Source organism: Erinaceus europaeus, chromosome 12 (assembly GCF_950295315.1).
Source record: "Erinaceus europaeus chromosome 12, mEriEur2.1, whole genome shotgun sequence".
NCBI classification, from domain to species: domain Eukaryota; kingdom Metazoa; phylum Chordata; class Mammalia; order Eulipotyphla; family Erinaceidae; genus Erinaceus; species Erinaceus europaeus.
The window spans coordinates 81,646,243-81,671,733 of NC_080173.1; the positions used below are offsets into that span (position 1 = coordinate 81,646,243).

Below are 25,491 nucleotides of genomic sequence, written 5' to 3' on the forward strand. Positions count from 1 at the left end.
AACAAATAAATTTTTTAAAAATTTTTTAAAAGAACATTAGTTGTTGGACACTATTTAAAAAAAAATCAACTCCTTTTATTTTCTAGGAACGAAGAAGCAGGTCTCAGGAATGAGGGAAATCTGGAAGTCAGAGTAGAGGCCATGTGCAGAGCAGAAGGACCCTTGCTCCTCTGAAAGTCCCTGTGGCACACTACCTGCAATTTAGAGGTCCCGGCATATTTTTCAAAAGAGGGAAGATTCCCTGTAATACCCACACTGATTTTTAAAAACTTCTTTTTCATTCATTTATTTATGAAAGAGAGAGAGAGGGCAAGAGACCCAGGCAAATGTTATGCCTGGGATCAAACCCAGGATCCGATGTGTGTAAGTCAAACACTCTACCAGCTGTGCAACCTTCAGGGTCACAACCATGTTTTTGTTTACATGTCTCCCCCAAAAGCAGGGGTTCTCAGCGAAGGTGATTTTGAACACACACCCAAGTAATGGCATTCAGTGACACCTGAAGATAATTATGATTATCAAAACTGGAGAGTAGAAGTCCAAGAAAATGCGCACACTTTACAATGATGCAGGTTTGAGCCCCTGGGCAACACATATGAACACCATATGTTACAGGTATGGTGGTGTCACTCCTTTGCTCTCTCCCTCCCTCTCAAGCAAAAAAAGAGGGGGGCCACAGAATACACCAGGACTCATGGAATCAGGCAAGCCCCAGCACACACACACACACACACACACACACACACACACACACACACCTTGGAGGATAACAACCACTGGCATCTAGTGGCCAAGGATGATGCTAAACATTTTGTAATACACAAGTCAGATACACACAACAACAAATAATAATTATGAAATCCAAAATGTCCCTAGTACCATGGTGGATAACCCTGGCCTGAAAAGGCTGATGACTGTGTAGGCAGAAACTAGCCTATTTCATTACTGGTGTCCCATGCCAACTCAGTATATGCCAGCAGGTGGTGGGAAATCAACAAGATTACATCTAACTCAGGCTCTAAAGCACATTAGCTGTGGAGCAGCTCTGTCATTCTCAAACACCTGGTACAGATCTGACACAACTTGAACCTTAGGATTCGCTTTCCCACCCAATTTATTGTGTGCCTGCCATCATTCATTCAAGATGTTTGTGGGTTCCTGCTATGTTCCAGGTCCAGAATATATATATATATAGGGAGAGAGAGAGAGAGAGAGAGAGAGAGAACTGATTTCTGTCAACTCAGAATTGGACCAAAAGATGCTATCTGCTTCTGAGGCATAAAAATCAAAATGGCACTTACAAAAGCATCTCACTGTAGCTGTCCACGAATAAGGTCTTCAATGATGGCCGCCTCTGCAGGAAATACTGAATCTGCAGGCAAACAGGACAAAATCCCAAGAAAGCTTAGAAGTGGCTACACATAGAGTACCCAGAATGTTCCTTCAATGGTAGCTCTCAAGGACACTGCAGAGATCATAAGGCAAGTAAAACAGTGTGAGCAGGCTAATGGGAAAATGTGTGAATCTGTCAAAAGAGAATTTTTTTAATATTTTATATTTATTTATTTACTTATTCCCTTTTGTTACCCTTGTTATTTTATTGTTGTAGTTATTATTGTTGTTACTGATGGCGTTGTTGTTGGATAGGACAGAGAGAAATGGAGAGAGGAGGGGAAGACAGAGAGGGGGAGAGAAAGACAGACACCTGCAAACTTGCTTCACCGATTGTGAAGTGATTCTCCTGCAGGTGGGGAGCCAGGCTCTCAAACCGGGATCCTCACACCGGTCCTTGCACTTCGCGCCACCTGCGCTTAGCCCACTGCACTACCACCTGACTCCCCAGAAGAGAATTTTTAGTGCAGCCTAGAATGTTCCTAGCTATGACCACAGAATGGGAGCTCAGACTGAGAGGGATGCAGAGATTACACAGGCTCCTGTGCTGAATATGGGCCCCAGATCAAATAGATGGGGTTTAAAGTTAACAATATTTATATACTTTTCCCGTGTTTTGGAGCTATTCTCTTCTCTGATCCAGTTTTCTAGTCTTTTTCTCAATTCTAACATCATCTCCTCAGACAATACCTTTGATCCACCTGCCTGTTAACTATTAAGCTCAGGCAAAAATTAGTAAAGTCACGAGACCCTTGGAATATACCTAAAATAAGCCTACATGCTTTTTCCAAAATGGAGGCCCCAAATCTTCATCTGCAATATTCTTGTCTTTAGGTTCATGATTAGTCAACAATTTGTTCTGCTTTATATCTTGATGATTTTCAGCCACCAAGTTCCAGATGCTAGCATAATGCCAACCTGACTTCTCTGGGCAGATGACCTCATCAATATATCCTAGAACCTCACCTCTCCAGAGCTTGGCCCTACTAAGGAAAGAAACAGCCTGGGAGTATGGATTGACCTGCCAACGTCCATGTTCAGTGGAGAAGCAATTACAAAAGCCAGACCTTCCACCTTTTGTACCTCATAATGATCCTGGGTCCATACTCCCAGAGGGATAAAAAATAAGAAAGCTATCAAGGGGAGGGGATGGGATTCAGAGTTCTGGTGGTGGGAATTATGTGGAATTGAACCACTCTTATCCTATGGTCTTCTCAATATTTTCATTTCATAAATAAATTTTTAAAAAAGAAGAGGTTTTTTGTTTGTTTGTTTGTTTGTTGTTTTGTAATATGACATGAAATGACTATGCCTAGAAGCAAAGACAGGAAGGAAAATCACCAAAGTGTTAGTGATTCCTGTGCTTCTATAGTAGTGTAGGGAAGTATGTGCATTCACCCCTACTTTTCTTTAAGAACTTACAGGGACTGGGATGGTGGCACCCCTGGCTCAGTATACATGTTATAGTGCATAAAGACATTGGTTCAAGCCCCAGGTCCCACCCGCAGAGGGAAGTTTCTTAAGTGGTGAAGCAGTGATACACAGGCTGTCTATCTCCTCCTCCACTCTAAATTTTGCTGTCTTTATCAATAAATAAATAAATTTAAATAAAATGGTTTTTAAAAAAAGAAAGAGAGAGAAAGGGAGAGAAAAGGAAGGGAAGGAAGGAAGGAAGGAAGGATGGAAGGAAGGATGGAAGGAAGGAAGGAAGGAAGGAAGGAAGGAAGGAAGGAAGGAAGGGGAAGGAAGGAAGGATGGAAGGAAGGAAGGAAGGAAGGAAGGAAGGAAGGTAGGAAGGAAGGAAGGATGGAAGGAAGGAAGGAAGGAAGGAAGGAAGGAAGGAAGGAAGGAAGGAAGGAAGGGGAAGGAAGGAAGGATGGAAGGAAGGAAGGAAGGAAGGAAGGAAGGAAGGGAGGAAGGAAGGAAGGAAGGGGAAGGAAGGAAGGATGGAAGGAAGGAAGGAAGGAAGGAAGGAAGGAAGGAAGGAAGGAAGGAAGGAAGAAAAAGAAATGACTGGGGCAGGAGTAGATATCATAATGGTTATACAAAGAGACTTTCATGCCTGAGGCTCCAAAGTCACAAGTTCAATCCCCCACACCACCATAAACCAGAGCTGAGCAGTGCTCTGGTTAAAAGGAAATTACTACAGCTGGGTAGGTGGCTGTGTGGCAGAGCACAAGAATGGCAAGCAGGTCCCAGGTTTGATTCCAGGTGCTGCATATACCAGCATTGGGCAGTGCTCTGATTTCTCTCCCTTATAAAGTAAATAAATCTAAAAAGTGTGTATTGTCTTATAAGTTCTTTTACCCAGACTGACTCACCAGGTGAACCAGTGCACTCTGCTCCCTGAAAACATTCTGACCTCTGCCTAGTACCCACTGAACTCTCCAGAACACCCACATGTTCCACTCCCTCCCACAGGTTAATTCTGTATTAGCCAAGAGTGCTTTCTGCCCACAGTGATAGCTAATGTAGCTTTGTACTTTATGATAAAATAGACTATGAAGGAGGCCAGGTGGTGGTGCACCTGGTTAAGTGCACTAGTAAGCTCAAGGACCCACTCAAGGATCCATGTTTGAGCCCCTGCTCCCCACCTGCAGGGGGGATACTTCACAAGCGATGAAGCAGGTCTGCAGGTGTCTATCTTCCTCTCTCCCTCTCTGTCTCCTCTTCCCTCTCAATTTCTCTCTGTTCTATCCAATAAAATGGGGGAAAAAATGGCCACCAGGAGCAGTGGATTTGCAGTGCTGGCACCAAGCTCAAGTGATATATATGTATATTGTATATTGAACACAAACATAAAGACTGTTGTTCCTACAAAAACAGTCCAACAATTTGGAAAGACTCCATAAAAACAAGATACTAAAAAAAAAGAATATTTAGCTTTAAAAAAAAAAAAAGAATTAGGGTGGGGGTAGATGGCATAGTGGTTATGCAAAGACTCTCATGCCTGAGGATCTGGAAGTCCCAGGTTCAATCCACTGCACCACCATGAGCTGAACAGTGCTCTGGTAAAAAAATAAAAAATAATAAAATAAAATAAAGGATTAGAGGAGAAAAAGTATAAGATCTTAGATTTTGTCATGCTTCAGGCATGAGAGACTCTTTGCATAACCATTATGCTACCTAATCTGCCCAATATTAAATTTTGTATTCAGATCACTTTATACCTGGAACTATGTTCTCACCTGGAAAGACAATGCATATATTCAAAGAATGGTCAAGGAATGCACATGAGTGTTCAGTTAAAAATGGTTCCAGGAGCCAGCAAGATCGCTCAGTTGAATCGTGTGATTGCTTTGCATCCAGTACACAGCCCAAGTTGGAGCCCACCCCACCCTACCCCCCACCACAAACATACACACATTTAAGGGAGCTTCAGTGCAATGGTGTCTTTTTCTCTGTCTTTTTGGAAGAAAGGTCAGCACTAGAGCAGTGAAACACCAGTATTAACAAAAATAGTAGTTCCAGTGCATGTATAGATTCCTTTCACTGCTCTGAATATATATATATATATATATATATATATATATATATATATATATATATATATATATTATCAGAGCACTACTCAGCTCTGGTTTATGATGGTGTAGGGGAATTGAACCTGGTGGAACTTTAGAGCCTCAGGCACGAGAATCTCTTTGCTTGACCATTATGCTATCTACCCCCACCCTGTTGTTAACTTTCTTTTCCTTTATTGGGGGATTAATGTTTTACATTTGACAGTAAATACGATAGTTTGTACACTGTCCTGAGCTTTTACCATCTCAATTAAACAACCACCAGCTGTGACCCTTACATTCTTACTCCACTTCAGTATATAAATATTGCAGAAGAGAGAGAGAGCCCTGACTGTCTTTCTGCATGACTCCCCCAGGTCTGTGGGGGCCCCATGAGCATACCCCCACCTCCCAACTATAAGTGCCTGGAGAGGCCTCCTCCTCAACTATGCACCTGTCAACAACTCACACAGGGCATTCAGTGTTGGATGGATTAAATGGGTATCCAATCAGTCTCTTGGCTTGTTGTTTGGTTGACAGTGGAAACACCCAGTGTGGACAGGCTCACTTACCCCTCGGAGAAAGAAGTAGACTCCCCCAGACACAGAAAGAATCTCTCCAGTGACTCGGAAATAGTCTCCAATGGTGTGCTTCAGCCTATAGGGAGGCTGCAAGGTATAAAGACATCAGTGGCTGAGTTCACTTGCTTATTCATTCATTCAACAAACTGATCCCAGGTGTTAAACCCTGGGATTAAGACCCAACCCTACCCAAAATGCTTAGCCTCCACCAGGAGAAAGAGAAAGACACACACAAATAAAGGTAATACATTTATAAATAAATAAAGGGGACACCTACAAAGAGGTCCTTCTATACATGATTCCCAAAGCAGCAGCCTCCAGTGACCAGGAGGATGTTTTTAACAGTGTCCTTATCTCCCAGGTAGGCAGGAGAGAGAGAAGTGGCACAGGGGGGTGACCAATGGGTCTGCTATTCTTTCCTCTGCTCCCACAACCCATGTAGAGCCCCTGCTCTCCTGGGACCGTCAGGAATGCTTACAGCTGGTGGAGGGAGAAACATCCCACACGTGCAATCCAGTCACCACTTCCAAGCGTGGCTTTCCTCTCTGCCTCCCACTGGTATTGCCCAAGCACTAGTTTCCTAGCCTGTCTAAACATGTTTCTCTTAAAAAGAAGTCACCTGGGAAGTTGAGCTTTGTTGTTTTTTGTTTCTGTTTTGTTTTTAATCAAATTTATAAGCCAGGCACTTTAGAAAAAAAAAAAACAGCAAATGTAACTGCTTAGTATTGAATGGAAAAGACTCAGTTTAGACATTCAGGGGAATCCATGGTTACTGAGAGAGTAAACAAATCTGACTTTAAGCAGATCTAGTGGATGACATCAAAGAATTTCTGAAAAGTCTGCGTCCAGGGTACAAATCATGAGCAATAGAGTGAGCCAAAGAGGGCAAGCAAGTTCTGAACCTAGACCATCCATGACCTTGCACACACCCAGCCCTGGGGAGAGCTGAATCCAGACTCCTAATTCCTTCATCCTCTCTAAACTAGTACTCCCCTTCTATTCTCAGTACATCCCTGAAGACCCAGGAGGTTGAGGAGTGAAGGTGAGAACAGGAGAGGGAAGGGCACCCAGCCAGCCAGTGTGAAAGAGGGAAGCCTGAACTCGGCCAGAGAAGGAGCTCTAGAGCCAGGTGGTGGCACTCCAGGTAAATTTAGCACACACCATACCATGTGGAAGGACCTAGGGTCAAGCCTCTGGTCTCTCCTGCGTGGAGGAAAGCTTCACAAGTGGTGAAGCAGTGCTGCAGCTTTTTCTCCCTCTCTCGCTCTCTATCTCTCTCCTTCTCCCTCCCCCTATTCCTCTCACTCCTATCTTCTCTCTCAGATCCTCTCTCTTTTTTTTTAACTTTTGCTTCTTCCCCCCTTTTATTGCCCTTGTTGTTTTATTGTTATTTTTATTGATGTTGTCGTTGTTGGATAGGACAGAAAGAAATGGAGAGAGGAAGGGAAGACAGAGGGGGAGAGAAAGATAGACACCTGCAGACCTGCTCCACCGCTGCTTCACTGTGAAGTGACTCCCCTGCAGGTAGGGAACTGGGGGCTCAAACCGGGATCCTTACACCTTACACCGGTCCTTGTGCTTTGCTCCCTGTGCCCTTAACCCAGTGAGCTATACCCGACTTCCTATTTCTCTCTTTTTAAGAGGATCTTTCCTTCTTTCTTTTTAAAAGGATTCCCAGGTAGTTCTCATCTCTCCAGCCACCCAGGTCCTGACCTACTTTTGGGGTCTTATAGAAACGCCCACCTCCCTCTTCTCTCCCCCCACTAAGCCCTTAACTCAGGGCCGCACCAGGCCTTCCACGGGCCTGTAGTAGGCAGCTGCGGTAAAGATGATCATGTACAAGCAGTAGACGAAGAAGTTGAAGTAGAAGATGCGCTTCACGAGTCGGTCCCACTTGTCCTGCAGGAGTCGATTCAGCGGCTCCACCAAAAGCATGTCATGGCGATTCTGAAGGAACAAAGAGAGATGAGGCTCAGTCCCCTACTGGGAAACCCCTCACACACTCACACCAGCCTGTGGTATTCCTCAGACCCACTTCTGGGCACAGGCCCAGGCAGACTCAGCACACGACACTCCCACCCACCCAGCCTCAGTACCCTCAGTGACCAAGGGGTGAAATTAGACAAGGGGCCCAAAGTACCCTTGGCTCCTAAGGGCTGATAAGAATTGCCCAAAAGGGGCCAGGTGACGCTCACCTGGTAGAGCACACGTTGCCATTGTGTGAGAACCCCAGTCCATGCCCCCCCCATCTCCATCTGATAAGTGGCCCGCTGCACTGACACTGAAAAAAAAAATACTGGACAGGGGTAGATAGCATAATGGTTATGCAAAAAAACTCTTATGCCTGAAGCTCCAAAATCTCGGGTTGAATCCCCTGAACCACACAAAGCCAGAGAGGAGCAGTGCTCTGGGGAGGAAAAAAACACCTAGAAATAACTCAAATGTTCTTCTGAACATTTATTTATTTATTTATTTTCCCTTTTGTTGCCTTTGTTGTTTTATTGTTGTTGTCGTTGTTGGATAGGACAGAGAGAAATGGAGAGAGGAGGGGAAGAGAAAGACAGACACCTGCAGACCTGCTTCACCGCTTGTGAAGTGACTCCCCTGCAGGTGGGGAGCTGGGGGCTCGAACTGGGATCCTTAAGCCAGTCCTTGTGCTTTGCACCACGTGCACTTAACCCACTGTGCTACTGCCCGACTCCCTCAAATGTTCTTCTATAACCATTTAACTCCCAATTCCTACTGTGTAATGCTACGCAGCAGATTTCTTTTAATAAAGTAGACCACCAGTACTGTTATCAAGTGATCAGCAAGAGCTTCGTAAGCTGCGAAGCAGCTCTGCAGGTTCCTCTCTCTCTAGCTCCTCTTCCCCTCTGTTTCTCTCTGTCCTATCAAATAAATTAAAACATTTTAATTAAATGGATAAAATGTTAAAATAAAATAGATCTTTACTCTTTCAAAAAAAATCAGAGGGTTAGGCAGTAGCAGTGGGTTTAGCCCATATGGCGCAAAGCACAAGGGACAACTAAAGATCCGGGTTCAAATCCCCAGCTCCCCACCTGCAGGGGAGTCACTTCTCCGGCAGTGAAGCAGGTCTGCAGGTGTCTCTCATTATCTCCCCCTCTCTGTCTTCCCTTCCTCTCTCCATTTCTCTCTGTCCTATCCAACAACAACAACATCAATAACAACAACAGTAATAACTACATCAACAAGGGCAACAAAAAGGAAAATAAATAAATAAATATAAAAAATTAAATATATGGGGGTGTCGGGCGGTAGCGCAGCGGGTTAAACGCACCTGTTGCAAAGCACAAAGACCAGCAGTAAGAATCCCGGTTCGACTATGAACAACTATATGCCACCAAGCTAGAGAGCCTGGAAGAAATGAATGATTTTCTAGATACCTACCAACTTCCAAAACTAAGTAAAGAGGAAGTGGATAACATGAACAGGCCCATCACAGCTAATAAAATTGAAACAGTTATCAAAAATCTCCCCACAAATAAAAGTCCTGGACCAGATGGTTTTACAAATGAATTCTACAAAACTTTCAAAGAAGAACGAATACCTCTACTTTTAAAAGTCTTCCAGAAGATTGAAGACACTGGAATACTCCCTGCCAGCTTCTATGAAGCCAACATCACCCTGATACCAAAAGCAGACAGGGACACAACCAAAAAAGAAAACTACAGACCAATATCTCTGATGAACATATATGCGAAAATATTGAAAAAAATTCTAGCCAACCAGATACAGCAGTATATCAAAAAGATTGTTCATCATGACTAAGTGGGGTTTATCCCAGGCATGCAAGGTTGGTTTAATATACGTAAATCAATCAATGTGATCCACCACATCAACAAAAGCAAGACCAAAAACCACATGGTCATATCAATAGATGCAGAGAAAGCCTTTGACAAAATACAACATCCCTTTATGATCAAAACACTACAAAAAAATGGGAAGAGATGGAAAATTCCTCAAGATAGTGGAGTCTATATATAGCAAACCTACAGCCAACATCATACTCAATGGTGAAAAACTGGAAGCATTTCCCCTCAGATCAGGTACTAGACAGGGCTGCCCACTATCACCATTACTATTCAACATAGTGTTGGAAGTTCTTGCCATAGCAATCAGGCAGGAGCAAGGAATTCAAGGCATACAGATTGGAAGAGAAGAAGTCAAACTCTCCTTATTTGCAGATGACATGATAGTATACATGGAAAAACCTAAGGAATCCAGCAAGAAGCTTTTGGAAATCATCAGGCAATATAGTAAGGTGTCAGGCTATAAAATTAACATTCAAAAGTCAGTGGCATTCCTCTATGCAAACACTAAGTTAGAAGAAATTGAAATCCAGAAATCAGTTCCTTTTTCTATAGCAACAAAAACAATAAAATATCTAGGAGTAAACCTAACCAAAGAAGTGAAAGACTTGTATACTGAAAATTATGAGTCACTACTCAAAGAAATTGAAAAAGACACAAAGAAGTGGGAAGATGTTCCATGTTCATGGGTTGGAAGAATTAACATCATCAAAATGAATATATTACCCAGAGCCATCTACAAATTTAATGCTATCCCCATCAAGATCCCAAGCACATTTTTTAGGAGAATAGAAAAAATGCTACAAATGTTTATCTGGAACCAGAAAAGACCTAGAATTGCCAAAACAATCTTGAGAAAAAAGAACAGAACTGGAGGCATCACACTCCCAGATCTCAAACTGTATTATAGGGCCATTGTCATCAAAACTGCTTGGTACTGGAACATGATTAGACACACTGACCAGTGGAATAGAATTGAGAGCCCAGAAATGAGGCCCCACACCTATGGACATCTAATCTTTGACAAAGGGGCCCAGACTATTACATGGGGAAAGCAGAGTCTCTTCAACAAATGGTGTTGGAAACAATGGGTTGAAACATGCAGAAGAATGAAACTGAATCACTGTATTTCACCAAATACAAAAGTAAATTCCAAGTGGACTTGGATGTTAGACCACAAAGTATCAGATACTTAGAGGAAAATATTGGTAGAACTTTTTTCCGCATAAATTTTAAAGACATTTTCAATGAAACGAATCCAATTACAAGGAAGACTAAGGCAAGTATAAACCTATGGGACTACATCAAATTAAAAAGCTTCTTCACAGCAAAAGAAACCACTACCCAAACCAAGAGACCCCTCACAGAATGGAAGAAGATCTTTACATGTCATACATCAGATAAGAGTTTAATAACCAATATATATAAAGAGCTTGCCAGACTCAACAACAAGACAACAAATAACCCTATCCAAAAATGGGGGGAGGACTTGGACAGAATATTCACCACAGAAGAGATCCAAAAGGCCGAGAAACACATGAAAAAATGCTCCAAGTCTCTGATTGTCAGAGAAATGCAAATCAAGACAACAATAAGATATCACTTCACTCCTGTGAGAATGTCATACATCAGAAAAGGTAACAGCAGCAAATGCTGGAGAGGGTGTGGGGTCAAAGGAACCCTCCTGCACTGCTGGTGGGAATGTAAATTGGTCCAACCTCTGTGGAGAACAGTCTGGAGAACTCTCAGAAGGCTAGAAATGGACCTACCCTATGACCCTGCAATTCCCCTCCTGGGGATATATCCTAAGGAACCCAACACATCCATCCAAAAAGATCTGTGTACACATATGTTCTTGGTGGCACAATTTGTAATAGCCGAAACCTGGAAGGAACCCAGGTGTCCAACAACAGATGAGTGGCTGAGCAATTTGTGGTCTATATACACAGAATACTACTCAGCTGTAAAAAATGGTGACTTCACCGTTTTCAGCCGTTCTTGGATGGACCTTGAAAAAATCATGTTGAGTGAAATAAGTCAGAAACAGAAGGATGAATATGGGATGATCTCACTCTCAGGCTGAAGTTGAAAAACAAGACCAGAAAAGAAAACACATGTCGAACCTGAAATGGAATTGGAGTATTACACCAAAGTAAAAGACTCTGGGGTGGGTGGGTGGGTGGGGAGAATACAGGTCCATGAAAAATGATGAATGAAATAGTGGGGGTTGTATTGTTAAATGGGAATCTGGGGAATGTTATGCATGTTCAAACTATTGTATTTACTGTTGAATGTAAAGCATTAATTCCCCAATAGAGAAATAAATTATTTAAAAAAAAAAAAAAGAATCCCAGTTCGAGCCCCTGCTCCCCACCTGCAGGGGAGTCACTTCACAGGCGGTGAAGCAGGTCTGCAGGTGTCTGTCTTTCTCTCCTCCTCTCTGTCTTCCCTTTCTCTCTCCATTTCTCTCTGTCCTATCCAACAAGGAACGACATCAACAACAACAATAACCACAACAAGGCTACAACAACAAGGGCAACAAAAGGATGGGGGGAATGGCCTCCAGGAGCGGTGGATTCATGGTGCAGGCACTGAGCCCCAGTAATAACCCTGGAAGCAAAAAAAAAATTACATATATATATATATATATATATATATGTATATATATATTAAATCCAGATATGCCATTAAGTGAAGAAACTATTGTGAACTATGTGCAGTATGAGCCCATGGATGCAAACAGAATGAAACTGTGCTTATTTGTAAATAAGACACAGAACGAAGGTTCCCGTTTTTCTGTGTACTTCTGGAGTACTGGCACCGCTGTGGAATCGCGTCAAGCACGGCGTGCCTGCCGGAGGAAAGCATTCAGTGGGGATGACTAGGAGATGAGGCTGCAGGGCCTAGGCCCGGGCAGCAGGTTCTCATTAATGAGAGGACAAGCAAAGCTGGCCAGGGACATGGGCTGGGGGCTGGGGTCCAGAGATGGGAGCCCCTGCCCCTGAAGTGGGTCCTGGCTCTGGTTCCACTCACAGGTGTGTCGCTGCTGCTGTAGGCAATCACCTCCAGCACCGAGTTCTTCTCGCAAGTGTCTATACAGGACAGGTCGTAGAGTGAGGAATGCACCGGCCCATAGGCCCACTCGGTAAACTTCCTGGATAGGTGCCTGCACTCAGGTTCCTGGATCTCCCTCTGCAGGATATAAGCCAAGACCTGCCCCCCATGCCCACCCCCATACAAGAGCCTGTTAGAGGTCAGTCCAGCGCCCATCAGGCCACCAGCTCTGCTCAGAGAACAACTCTACTTGCCAGTCCTATAAGACATCTTGTCAATCTCCACGTGAGTCACCCACCCCCACCACGTACCCAGTGACCTTACCATCCTCAAGATCAACGTGGGTGATACCTCAGAGGCCAGCTTCAGTCACTTCAAACCCATCACCCCCTCATACCTGCCCCAACCAGTTCCCTCATCTCACAGTGAAAGACTGCCATAGTCCATCCTAGAAAAATTCCCATCAGGGCAGGGGTAGATAGCATAATGGTTATGCAAAGTGACTCATGTCTGAGGCTCCAAAGTCCCAGGTTCAATCCCCCACACCACCATAAACCAGAGCTGAGCAGTGCTCTGGTAAAAAAAAAAAAAAAAAAAAAAAAGTAAAGAAAAACTCCCACCAGAAGAAATTTTAAAGGAAAAACCAAAAAATAAAACCAAAATTAGCAAACCAGGCTCCTCATCCTCAGAGGCTTAGTCTGAACAGAGATGAGCTTCCCAAATTTCCTGGTGCTCACAATGTCTGACTGCCCATCTCCACCACTGGCCTTCCATACCCAGCATCCACCTGCCTCCATTTTGCCTGGGGTCTACCCCCAAATTTTCCTTCTTAGAATCCTTCCTATCACCCACAAGTCCTGTCTGCTAAGGAAAAAAAAGATGTCCATTTCACCTACAGCTCAACCCATCCTCTCTCACTGGTGATGCTCAGAGCAGGGAACTAGAAATGGTCACAGGGATGCCGGTTCCACAAGCACCTCAGGTTTCCCTGGCTTCCTACAGTGTCCCTTCAGGCTGGTGCTCAGCAGGCTCTGCACAGTAGGGAGTAGCCAAGTGAGGCAACCAGCCCAGTCCCACAGAGCCCTCTGGGGTGGACCCCCCTAGCTCGAGCACAAAGTCCCCTGCCTACCCCAATCTTTCCACTCCTGGCAGCCAGGGCCAGTGGCGTCAGCCCCTTCTTGTTGGTCAGCTCTTCCAGCTTCAGTGTCGGGTGGAGCTTGGCCCCCAGGATCAGAATCTCATTGTACATGCTTGTCACAAACTTAGTGTTGTCAACCGTGTTGTCAGCCACCTCCACCAGGGCGTGCAGCACTGTGTTGCCCACTGAGTCCCTGGCACTGATATCGGCCGGCTGCCAGGAGTTCTGCAGCAGGAACTTCACGATGCCCAGTTGGTTGGTGCACGCAGCCAGGGAGAGGGGCAGCTCACCTGCAGACAATGTGGGCACAAGCTGGACCTGGGGGATTTGGTCCCTAAGCCACCCAGCCTCCAGCTCCCTCTGTCTCTACCCTGAATCCCACCTTCACTATCACCAAAAAGCCAAGTGTCTGCCATGTGGTCTCCCTACCAAAGTAGAAGCCAGGCCGTCCTTTTGTTTGCTTAAAAAAGTCACCATTGGCCGCGGCCTGGACATCTGCCCCATTCTCCACCAGGAGGGTCACCAGGGTCATGTTCCGCCTCTCGATGGCAATGTGCAGCGCCGTCTGGCCTGTGGAGAATGCCTGATGTTGGAGGTGTGCTCACACATGGGGGAGGGAGAGCAGATAGATGGTGGGGAGAGGCTGTGGTGGAATATGCACCTCCTCTGTAGGAGGCCAGGGAGGACCCCCAAGGTATGGGTTCTGGGAAACTCTTACAGTATAAGTAGAGACTCCTGGAAATAAAAGACATCAGACTGGGATCTGGGGCAGTCAAAATCACCCAAGATAGCATAATGGTTATGCAAAGAGAATCTCATGCCTGAAGTTTCATAGTTCTATGTTCAATCCCCCACACCACCACAAGCCAGAGCTGAGCAGTGCTCTTAAAAAAAAAAAAATCACCCAAGAGTGATGAACGGTAACAGAGAGAGGAGTCTGGGGTCTGAAAGAGGCTGTGATATAATGGGTCAAGGGACATAAAGCTCACAGAGGGGAGGGACCAAGAGTCAGACCCCTTCCCCTCCTCCAGCATCAGGAGATGTCTCTGGTGGCTGCAGGGTCAGAAGTTTCCCTGGGGGAGTCAGGTGGTAGCACAGTGGGTTAAGCGCATGTGGTGCGAAGCGCAAGGACCTGCTAAGGATCCCGGTTCGAGCCTCCGGCTCCCCACCTGCAGAGGAGTAGCTTCACAGGCGGTGAAGCAGGTCTGTAGATGTCTATCTTTTTCTCCCCCTCTCTCTCTACCCCCTCTCCATTTCTCTCTGTCCCATACAACAACAACGACAACAATAATAACTACAACAATAAAACAACTAGGGCAACAAATGGGAATAAATAAATAAATATTTTTTTTAAAAAAAGCTTCCCCAGGCACAGCAGTGCCCTCCCTGGTCCATCCAGGTGTGCTTGTAGCCCCCTCACCCTTGTAGTAGCTGTCGGTATAGCTGGCATTGACAAGCTCCTTCAGACTGTCAGTCTGCCGGGCGATCTCCAGGAGCAGGGGGATGGTGTCATTCTGCCCGTCATGCAGGTTGAGCATGGCTTTCAGCAGACAGGTCTTCCCTGTCTCCGGATCTGCAAGATAAATCAGGTCAGAACAGGCACTGCCCCTGGCTCCCAGAGACCCCCACCCTCTCCAGGTGACCTTTAAACTCGCTGTCCATGAGGTGCTTCTTGCTCTTCTGCAGATACAGCAGCAGGTTCTCCAGCTCCTCACAGTTATTTTGAGCCACAGCTTCAAAGATCTTCCTGCGATCATAGAGCTTGAGGTTCTTCTTGTTCCCTATGGGGATAGAATCCTTGGACAGCTGCCTGTGGGGCAGAAAACTCCATCAGCTCACACTCTGGCCTCCCTGAATCCCAGAAGCCTTCAGAGTTGGTCAGATAGCACAGGGAAACCCCAAGACCAGTCGAGAGGAGGGAAAGCATGACCCAACACCCACCCTTCTGTCCAGAAGATCATCCAGTAAACAAAAGGGTGTGTGCACCCCCATTTTGTCCCTGCATGTCTGAGGACATCTAGAAAGTCTTCACCGCTACCATTTCCTTGCACCTAGGTCACTGGTCTCTCTGCCTGCCTGGGAGCTAGGGGCTCTGGAGGCAATGGCCTGGAGGGGGCTAGGAGCAGGACTTTGCATGGCTCCTGCTTAGTGAGAAAGCATTTGATACTGCCCCAGAGGTCAGCCAGTCTAAGTGTCCTCCCTGGAGGAAGAAGGGCTTATGGGCTCTTCAGTGGAGCTGTTTTGTACTCTCTGTCTACAAGCATCCTGGCTTTGAGCTTTGCAACTTAAAGTCTGATTATCAGAGGTGGGCTGGAGAGATAGCTCACCAGGTATGGTGCATTCTTTGCCATATGTGTGGCCCAGGTCCAAGCCCTTACACCACATGGAATGGGAATACAGCACCAGGGAAGCTGTGGTGCTTAGATAGGGGTGTGTGTGTGTGTGTGTGTGTGTGTGTGTGTGTGTACTTCACATTTCCTCTTCCTCTCTTCCTCTCTGAATAAAAAAGTGGCCCAATAATGGAGACATCAAACATGTGTAAGGCCCCAGTTCTGCAAAAAATATTATCAAGGCAAAACAAGATTAGAAGAGAAAACACAAGTAGAACCTGAACTGGAATTGGCAAGTTGCACCAAAGTAAAGGACTGTGAGGTGGGGGGGGGGGGGGAGAATACAGGTCCAAAATGGATGGCAGAGGACCTAGTGGGGGCTGTATTGTTATAGGGAAAACTGGGAAGTGTTATGCATGTACAAACTATTGTACTTAATGTCGAATGTAAAACATTAATTCCCCAATAAAGAAATTTAAAAATATATATTATCAAGGCCTGGAGACCTCAAGATCATTGGCAGCTAGGATTAGCACAGATGCCGACATCTGCCTCCTAAAGGTCCTGTGAATGCAGGTGCTGGACCAGATGGCCTCTCAGACTCCCCAGATTCAAGCCCCTACCACTGTCAGTCATCTTCAGGGCTGGGAACTCAGGCATCTGAGGCAGTCTGGCTCCTGGTAAGAAGGGAGGACTGTGGTCCAGAGACAGCTTACCGAGTACAGTTGGGGACATCCCCAGGCCTCTGGATGATGACAACAGGACTGATTGTGATGGCTGGGCAGGAGACCAGCTCGCCTGCCTCATAAGAACAGTCTGTGGGGGACACCTCCTCTGAGTCACATTTCCCAAAGAGCCGGTTGCGTCTCTTGGTTGTGGGGAGAACTTGGGGCTGGGCTGGACCTGTGCTGAAGTCAGGGTCTCCATCCAGGGGGTCTTGACAGGAGTCCTCTTGGGGTGGGTCCTCAGACTCTCCTGACTCTGAATTCCCCCATTTCTTCATCCTTGCCAGATCCTCTGTGTCCCGAGAGGCAACCTGTGGGCAGTTACAGAGATGGCATTTGCTCCCAGCTGAAACACATCATCCTAGCCCCCACCTGCTTCCCTTCAAAGACCCCCTTGAGGTCAACACCCAAGAGGTCGAACAGCTGCTGCCCCCACCCAGTCCCTATGAATGAAAATTACATCCCCAGAGGCCCAGGGGGTGAGTAGACCAAGCAACTCCATAGGCATCAGCCTGCAGTGTGGGCAAGCTTCCAGTCTCAAGCAGTCAGGCCTAGAGAAACTTGGACAGGCCACTGCTCTTCTCTGGGCCTCGGATTCTTCATAGATAAAGAGGGATGAAAAACAATATACTGCTTCCCTGGTGAGAACGAAGAGCAAAACAGGAGTAGTTGCCACTGGTTAAGCCTTCAGGTGTAACTCAGTAATGAAGATGGCTCAGCCCCCAAAAGCCAGCAATCTGCACCTCCAGGATCAAGGCAACTGACTGGCAGGGACCTGCAGGTTGTACTGCACACTCACTGCATGTCCCAGCTGTACCAAGTATCTCCAGTATCCACCATGTACTGCCCGGCCTTAACTCTTCAGTCTGCGGCTACAAATACTGCTTGTAGGGAATTTTTTTGTACATTTTGTGATTTTCATGAAATGAGTATATCTTTTTTTAATAAATTTATTTATTTACCAGAGCACCATTTGTCTTTATTGAAGGGGTGAGTGCTTTACAGTGCAATAGTTGACATGTGCATACAATTTCATTATGTAATAGACCCCCAAAGTTTTCTTCCTGTCCTCCCTCCCCAGAGTTGTTTGCTTTCATGCAATACACCATGCCCGGTCCATGTTTCACTTTGTGTTCTTCCTCCCCATCCCTGCTTTAAGTCCTGCTAGTAAGTGAGATCATTTGATATTTGTCCTCCTCTTTTTGATTTATCTCACAAAAATGAGTACGTCTTAAGCATCCTGGTGCTGGACTCTCATATTTTAAGTTTTGGGAGGCTGATGGGTCATCTAAACTCAAACATGGGCTGAGGCGATAACATAATAGCTATGCAGAAAGACTTTCATGCCTGAGACCCCAGAGGCCCCAGGTTCAACGCCCGCCAAAAGTGATGCTCTTGGGTTGGTGGGGGGGTGGGGAAGACCCAAAACACCTAAGCTAAGGAGGAGGCTAGTGCTGGCATATATGACCTAATCCGGTGTTGCTATATCCGCTGCTGTCTACCCCCCGCCTTGCCTAGGAATTCTCACTTACAGGGCTTTCCCATTACTCAGGGGCCTTTGCCTTCATGACACCTCCGTTTTGGGGTGCCTCCCCTGCCCTTCTCCTCTTGTCCAAATCTTAGGACCTTTCAGTTATCATCTCCACCTAAGGGCCTGTACTCATGTCACTTCCTCTACAAAGTTCCCTAATCCCTACACAGGTGCTCACCCAAAGTGGCCCAGCTCAGTGTCCACCTGTCCCTCTGTCACTGCTTCTCCCCCATACTGTGACTTCCTCCAACACCCAAAGCTGATAAAGCTCTTTCAAAAAATAAAGAAAATATGCACTGATTTTGTACAGCAAAAGAAGCTACCGCAAAAATGAAAAGACAGACTACTAACTAGGAGAAGGTGTTTGCACACCCTACATCTAACAGAGGGTTAGTATCCAAATTATATAAATAACTTATACAACTCAACAACAAACAACCCAATTAAAAAAGTAGGAGATTTTGAATAGACACTTTTTTTAAAAAAATTTGCAAATATTTATTTATTCTCTTATGTTGCCCTTGTTTTATTGTTGTAGTTATTATTGTTGTCGTCGTTGTTGGATAGGACAGAGAGAAATGGAGAGAGGAAGGGAAGAGAAAAACACCTGCAGACTTACTTCACTACTTCACCACTTGTGAAGCGACTCCCCTGCGGGTGGGGAGCCAGAGGCTCAAACCAGGATCCTTATGCCGGTCCTTGTGCTTTGCGCCACATGCACTTAACATCCCAGCTCCCCACCTGCAGGGGAGTCACTTCTCAGGCGGTGAAGCAGATCTGCAGGTGTCTATGTTTGTCTCCCCCTCTCTGTCTTCCCCTCCTCTCTCCATTTCTCTCTGTCCTATCCAACAACGACATCAATAACAACAACAATAACTACAACAATTAAACAACAAGGGCAGCAAAAGGGAATAAATAAATAAATTTTTTTTTTAAAAAAAAAAGGCTAAAAGCAACAAGTGTTGGAATAGATGTGGGGAAAAAAAGAAACCTTCATACACTATTGCTGGTGATGTAAACTGGTGCAGCATCTCTGGGATGTCATATTAAGTGGGGGGGTTTTTGTTTGTTTGTTTGTTTGTTTGCTTTGTTTTTTTATTACCAGCACGGATATCGCTGGGGCTCAGTGCTAGCACTACATATCCACTGCTCCCAGAAGCCATTCCCCCCCTCTTTTTTTTTTCTTTTCTTTCTATATTAGCTAATAAGACAGAGAGAAATTAAGAGGGGAAAGATAGGGCGAGAGATAGACACCTACAGACCTGCTTCACCACTTGTAAAATGTCCCCCATCCAGGTGGGGAGCAGGAGCTCAAACCCAGGTTTTTGCACATGGTGATATGTATGCTTAACCACATACACCACTTCCCAGCCCCTGGAGATTTCTTTTAAAAATCGAAATAGAATGTGGGCTGGGAAGACAGTACAGTGGCTCTGCAAAAAGACATTCCTACCTGAAGCTCTTTTTTTAAATTATTTTTTTATTATCTTTATTTATTCATTTATTGGATAGAGACAGTCAGGAATTGAGAGGGAAGGGAGGGATAGAGAGAGTGAGAGACAGACACTTGCAGCACTGCTTCACCACTTGTGAAGCTTTCCCCCTGCAAGTGGGAACTGGGGATTCAAACCTGGTTCCTTGCACATTGTAACATGTGCGCTCAACCAGGTGCACCACCACCTGGCTCCTTAAAGCTCTTAAGACACTAGGTTCAATCCTTGACACCACCAGAAGCCAGAGCTGAGCAGGGCTCTAATGTCTCTCTTATTAAAATAAAACAAATAACATACATTAAATATTAAAATAGAAAAAAATTTAAATGGAAGTACCATACAACCCAGCAATACCAAGCCAAGTTTTTTATCTGAAGAATATGAAGACGCTGCCTAGACCAAGTAGATCAGAAGCAACCAATAGCACAGCTATATACAAGATACTGGGTACTGTACAGCAAACCCTATCAAAAGGACTTTTCAAAGTTAACCCAATTACCAAATAATGTGATGATAACATTAACTATCAATTGTCTTTTTGAACCCTAAGACAGCAGGAACCTCACATCTCCACTATAGAGCCTCTACTACCCCCAGTCCTGGAACCCTTGGATAGGGCCCACTTTCCCATATGCCTCTCACAACCCATATCAAATAATATTGCATCTGCCGATCACAACCTAATCAATGCAACGATGGCCACCTCAACATGCTTCACTTCAGACTGTGTCCAGAAACTTCACGTGTGGAATGACAACCCTTCAGCTTCATTACTCAGGTGAGACCTTTCCTTTCATAGTACACTCTAATTTCATCTCAGGTGGTTCAGTTTCTAACAAAGTCCCAAAACCTAGATATACACCAGTTTCTATGAGAGAGAGCATATGTTCACACGTATCCATAAACTACTGCAAAATATATACCTGAAAGCAGAAGTACACTAGAGTTTGCAGTGAGTACCCCCCTAACACTTCCTCTCCACTATTCCAAGCTTTGGGTCCATGATTGCTCAACAATTTGTTTGCCTTTGTATGTTAACTCTCTTTTCAGTCACCAGGTTCCAGATGTCATCAGGATGCCGGCCAGGCTTCCCTGGATTGAAGACCCCACCAATGTGTCCTGGAGCTCCGCTTCCCCAGAGACCCACCCTACTAGGGAAAGACAGAGGCAGACTGGGTGTATGGACCGGCCAGTCAACGCCCATGTTCAGCGGGGAAGCAATTACAGAAGCCAGACCTTCCACCTTCTACAACCCACAAAGACCCTGGGTCCATGCTCTCAGAGGGATAGCGAGTGGGAAAGCTATCAGGGGAGGGGGTGGGTTATGGAAATTGGGTGGTGGGAATTGTGTGGAGTTGTACCCCTCCTACCCTATGGTTTTGTTAATTAATCCTTTCTTAAATTAAAAAAAAAAAGAATATGAAGACGCTAATATGTGCAAACCAGCAGATGGTGCAATAGATAAAGCATTGGACTTTTTTTTTAAGATTTTTTTTATTTTATATTTATTTATTTTCCCTTTTGTTGCCCTTGTTGTTGCTGTTTTTAATTGTTGTTGTATATTGTTTTTATTACTGATGTCGTTGTTGTTAGAAAGGACAGAGAGAAATGGAGAGAGGAGGGGAAGACAGAGGGGGAGAGAAAGATAGACACCTGCAGACCTGCTTCACCGCTTATGAAGTGACTCCCTTATAGGTAGGGATCCAGGGGCTCAAACTGGGATCCTTATGCGAGTCTTTGCGCTTTGCACCATGTGTGCTTAACCCGCTGTGCTACCACTCCATTCCCTCTCTTTTTTTTCCACCACCAAAGGTCTATGTTCCTTCTCCCTGCGCCACCCTCCCCCCCCCCCCAGTGAAGTTGAACACCTACCCTTTCCCAGCATTGGACTCTTAAGCATGAGGTCTTGAGGTCCTAAGTTCAATTCCAGGAATTACATGAGCCAGAATGCTACTATGATTCATTCTCCCCCAACCTTCTAATATATATATATATATATATTAGAAAAGCTACTTGGGGCTGCTAGGGAAAGGAAAAAAGTTACATACAAAGGCAGAATTATGACTTTCATCAGATTTCTCCTCACAAACTCCAGAAACAAGGAGAGAGTGGAATGGCATATTCAAAGTTCTAAAGGAAAGGGAATTGCAGCCATTTGAAGGATAATATTTATCCTTCAAATATTAGGGAGAAATAAAAGTTTTCTCAAATATTCAAGAACTAAAGGAATTTGCCACAATCAACCCCACCTTACAAAAACTGCTGAACTGAGTCCCACCAGAAAGGAGAAGCAAAAAAATACAGGTTCCAAACTCCAAGTTGCAGATGTTACCACCAGTGCACCCTGGAACCTCACCTCTCCAGAGCCCTGCCCCACTGGGGAAAGATAGGGACAGGCTGGGAATATGGATCGAACTGCCAATGCCCACATCCAACGGAGAAGCAATTACAGAAGCCAGACCTCCCACCTATTGCACCCCATAATGGCCCTGGTTCCATGCTCCAGAGAGATAAAGAATAGAAAAGCTTCCAGTGGAGGGAATGGGCTATGGAACTCTAGTGGTGGGAAATGTGTGGAATGTTGCCCCTCTTATTCTATGGTTTTGTCAATATTTTCTCATTTTTATTTTATAAATAAATTAAATAGAAAATAAAATAATAGTGGTCCAGTAGGTGGCACAGTAGATAAAGCACTGGACTCTCAAGCAGGAAGTCCTGAGTTCGATTCCCGGCAGCACATGTACCAGAATGACGTCTGGTTCTTTCTCTGTTTCTTCCCTATTTTTCTCATTAATAAAATATTTTTAAAAAAAAAGAATAAAAAAAAAAGAAAGAAAAAAGAAACAGACTGGGGCTATGGATTGAACTGTCAACACCCATGTCCAGTGGAGAGGCAACTACAGAAACCGGACCTCCAATCTTCAGCACCCCGTAAAGGTCTTTGGGCCATACTTCCAGAAAGATAAAGAATAGGAAATCTTCCAATGGAGGAGATGGGATACAGAACTCTGGTGTTGGGAATTGTATGGACTTATATCCCTCTTATCTCATAATCTTGTCAACCATTTTTTAAATCACTAATAAAAAAATTTTTTTTAGTGGGAAGGCTGGGGAGATACCATAATTGTTATGCAAAAGATTTTCATGCCTGAGACTCCAAAGTCCCATGTTCAATAACCAGCATCACAATAAACCAGAGCTGAGCAATGCTCTGGTGGGGGGAGGGGGAGAAGAAAAATTTTTATCTGGAAGGAATTATGTTAAGTGAAATAAGTCAGAAAGACAAAAACGAGTATAAGATGATCCCACTCATTAACAGAAGTTGAGAAAGAAGAACAGAAAGAGAAGCTCAAAGCAGAATCTGACTGAGTTTCGAGTATGGTACCAAAGGAGGAATCTCTGGGTGGGGAGCTGGGCGGTGGCGCAAAGCACAAGGACTGGCCAAAAGATCCCAGTTCGAAGCCCTGGCTCCCCACCTGAAGGGGGGGGGGGGTCGCTTCACAGGTGGTGAAGCAGGTCTGCAGTGTCTATCTTTCTCTCTCCCTCTCTGTCTTCCCCTCCTCTCTCCATTTCTCTCTGTCCTATCCAACAACAACAATAATAATAACAACAATGATAAACAACAAGGGCAACAAAAGGGAAAAATAGCCTCCAGGAGCTGTGGATTTGTACTGCAGGCACCGAGTCCCAGTGATAACCCTGGATGCAAAAAAAAAAAAAAAAAAAGTCAAGCTGCAAGTCTGCATAATCTACAAGTCACACTCTGGAAAAGGCAATCTCTGGGTGGAGGGTGAGGGTGGATGTTCAGCTTCACAGGGGTAGGGGGAGGTGGGGGCAGGGAGTGGGAACAAAAAAAAGGAAAAATCATATAAAGATAGTGCCCTCCTATGTTTATAGAAATATTATTCATGGGTGGGGTTAGGTAGCATAATGGCTATGCAAAGACTTTCGTGCCTAAGGCTCCATAGTCTCAGTTCAATTCCCCCACACCACCCACAGTACGCTGGTAAATAATACAAAATAAAAGTAAAATAATGGGGGTTGGGCAGTAGCGCGGAAGGTTAAGTGCACATGGAGCAAAGCGCAAGGACAGGTGTAAGGATCCCTGTTGGAGCCCCCCGACTCCCCACCTGCAGGGGAGTTGCTTCACAGGTGGTAAAGCAGGTCTGCAGGTGCTATCTTTTTCTCCACCCTCTATCTTCCCCTCCTCTCTCGATTTTTTTCTGTCCCATCCAACAACAACGGAAAAAATGGCCTCTAGGAGCAGTAGATTCGTAGTGCAGACACTGGTCCCAGTGATAACCCTGGAGGCAAAAGAAAATGTGCTGGTTACCTTGGGAGCAATGTAAGAGATCAGATACAGATCCTTTCCATCCCCATTTCCTTAGGAAATTAGGGAGATGAGAGCTCCAGCAGTGGCAAGATTCCAAGTAGTGGCTACAGGAGCAATAGAAGGCTTTCCAAGGCCTGCACTGCTCAAGTGAATTGTAAGGTAGTAAAAACTCAGAGCACTTGACTGAACCACAGCAATAACTCAGTTACGATCTGAAGCCCAGATCCATAGGAAGACAGTGAAACAGTCTCGCCACTTCACATCCTGTGAACAGGACAGGTGCTGGCTGTTGGCTTGTTTCACTTCCTGCCTGGTGTTCTGTTTTTAGAAGGGCTGGGTTTTTTACTAATTTGTCCACTGGAAGGAATCCCCTGTAGGAGAAAGTATTCGTGCCACAGAAAAACCTGTCTCCCACCTGTTCATTTATCCTATCACCCAGCACCCATCTCTTGAGTCTACTAAGCACCTCAATGCGGAGGAGGTAACAGATGAGCTGGGTCTGGAAGAGGGCATAGGCTTGGCAAAAGGGTGGAAATCCCCAGAGATGCTGATGAAAAGGAAGCAAGTGGGACTGGAAGACAGGTGGTGGGGTCTGGACCAGATGTCTGTCATCAATAAGTGCCAGGGAACAGGATGTGGACGCTCTCACATGGGTAGCAGGAAGAAACTTCTGCGACTAGATGCTAGTCTAACACTTTGAGAAAATACTTCTTATCAAGGGCTCTTCACAGTCTGGGGAGCCTGCCAGTATCTGAAGGCACAACAGGCTAATGAGAAGGAAGAGAACTGATGTATCTGAGCAGCTGCGTGTAAAGGCAAGAACTCTTTGCATCCTGTATGCACTCACTCCCTCCTCACAACATCTCTAAGACGCAAATATTTACAGACACGAAAGCTGAGGTACAGACCATTGTTGACCCCAGGAAGCCCATCTCCACTGCAGCTCCATCATTCCGCCTCTCTGTAATATACAGGGCCTAGACTGTCCCAGACATCATGCCAAGGGCCTCACATCTGGATCAGACCAACCCCACCCCCAGCACTGAGTCCAGGCAGGCATGGAGAATGATCTCCCAATCAGAAGCTCTTTCTTTTAGCTTTTACTCTCCTACACAAACAACCATCCTGGGAAGTTCAAAACCCCCAAGAAAGTTTAAATTAAATTCTGGCCATATGCCATGCCTGGTTCTCCTAGCAATGTCAGCAGTCCCCTTGGACAAGTCTGAGTGCAAAACCAAGAACAAGCCTGCTCCCTAACTAGGAACTCTTATTGATCAGCCAGCAAAAGAACGTTTCTTATAGCAAGAACCTTGGAGAACCTTCCAGTGATGTTCTTTTGCCTCCTCGTCTGATGGTCCAAGCAAAAGCCAAACCCAGTAAACATGAAGCAACCCACGCAGTGCCATCATACTGTCCGTCAACAGACTTTGAATCTGTACTGCACAGCCCACACCGAATTCACTACTGGAAACTAAACTTCTTGGGAGCCGGGTGGTGGCTCACCTGGTTGAATGCACATGTTACAATGCACAAGGACCCAGGTTTGAGCCCCCTAGTCCCCACCTGTAGGGAGAAAGCTTT

General features: G+C 45.2%; 1 protein-coding gene across 1 annotated transcript in view; it reads right to left on the reverse strand.

The window, feature by feature from the left end:
* TRPV1 (transient receptor potential cation channel subfamily V member 1) overlaps window positions 1-17,441 on the reverse strand; it is a 38,584-nt gene extending 21,143 nt beyond the window's left edge. Inside the window, exons 1-9 of the mRNA XM_060204162.1 lie at window positions 16,545-17,441; window positions 15,142-15,308; window positions 14,919-15,071; window positions 13,928-14,068; window positions 13,466-13,788; window positions 12,340-12,519; window positions 7,265-7,423; window positions 5,468-5,563; window positions 1,302-1,372 (exon numbers count right to left, since the gene is read on the reverse strand). Of these exons, the coding sequence (XP_060060145.1) occupies window positions 1,302-1,372; window positions 5,468-5,563; window positions 7,265-7,423; window positions 12,340-12,519; window positions 13,466-13,788; window positions 13,928-14,068; window positions 14,919-15,071; window positions 15,142-15,308; window positions 16,545-16,831 (1,577 nt within the window). The 5' untranslated portion in view covers window positions 16,832-17,441. The remainder of the gene's footprint in view (window positions 1-1,301; window positions 1,373-5,467; window positions 5,564-7,264; window positions 7,424-12,339; window positions 12,520-13,465; window positions 13,789-13,927; window positions 14,069-14,918; window positions 15,072-15,141; window positions 15,309-16,544) is intronic.
* Window positions 17,442-25,491: the final 8,050 nt, after the last annotated feature.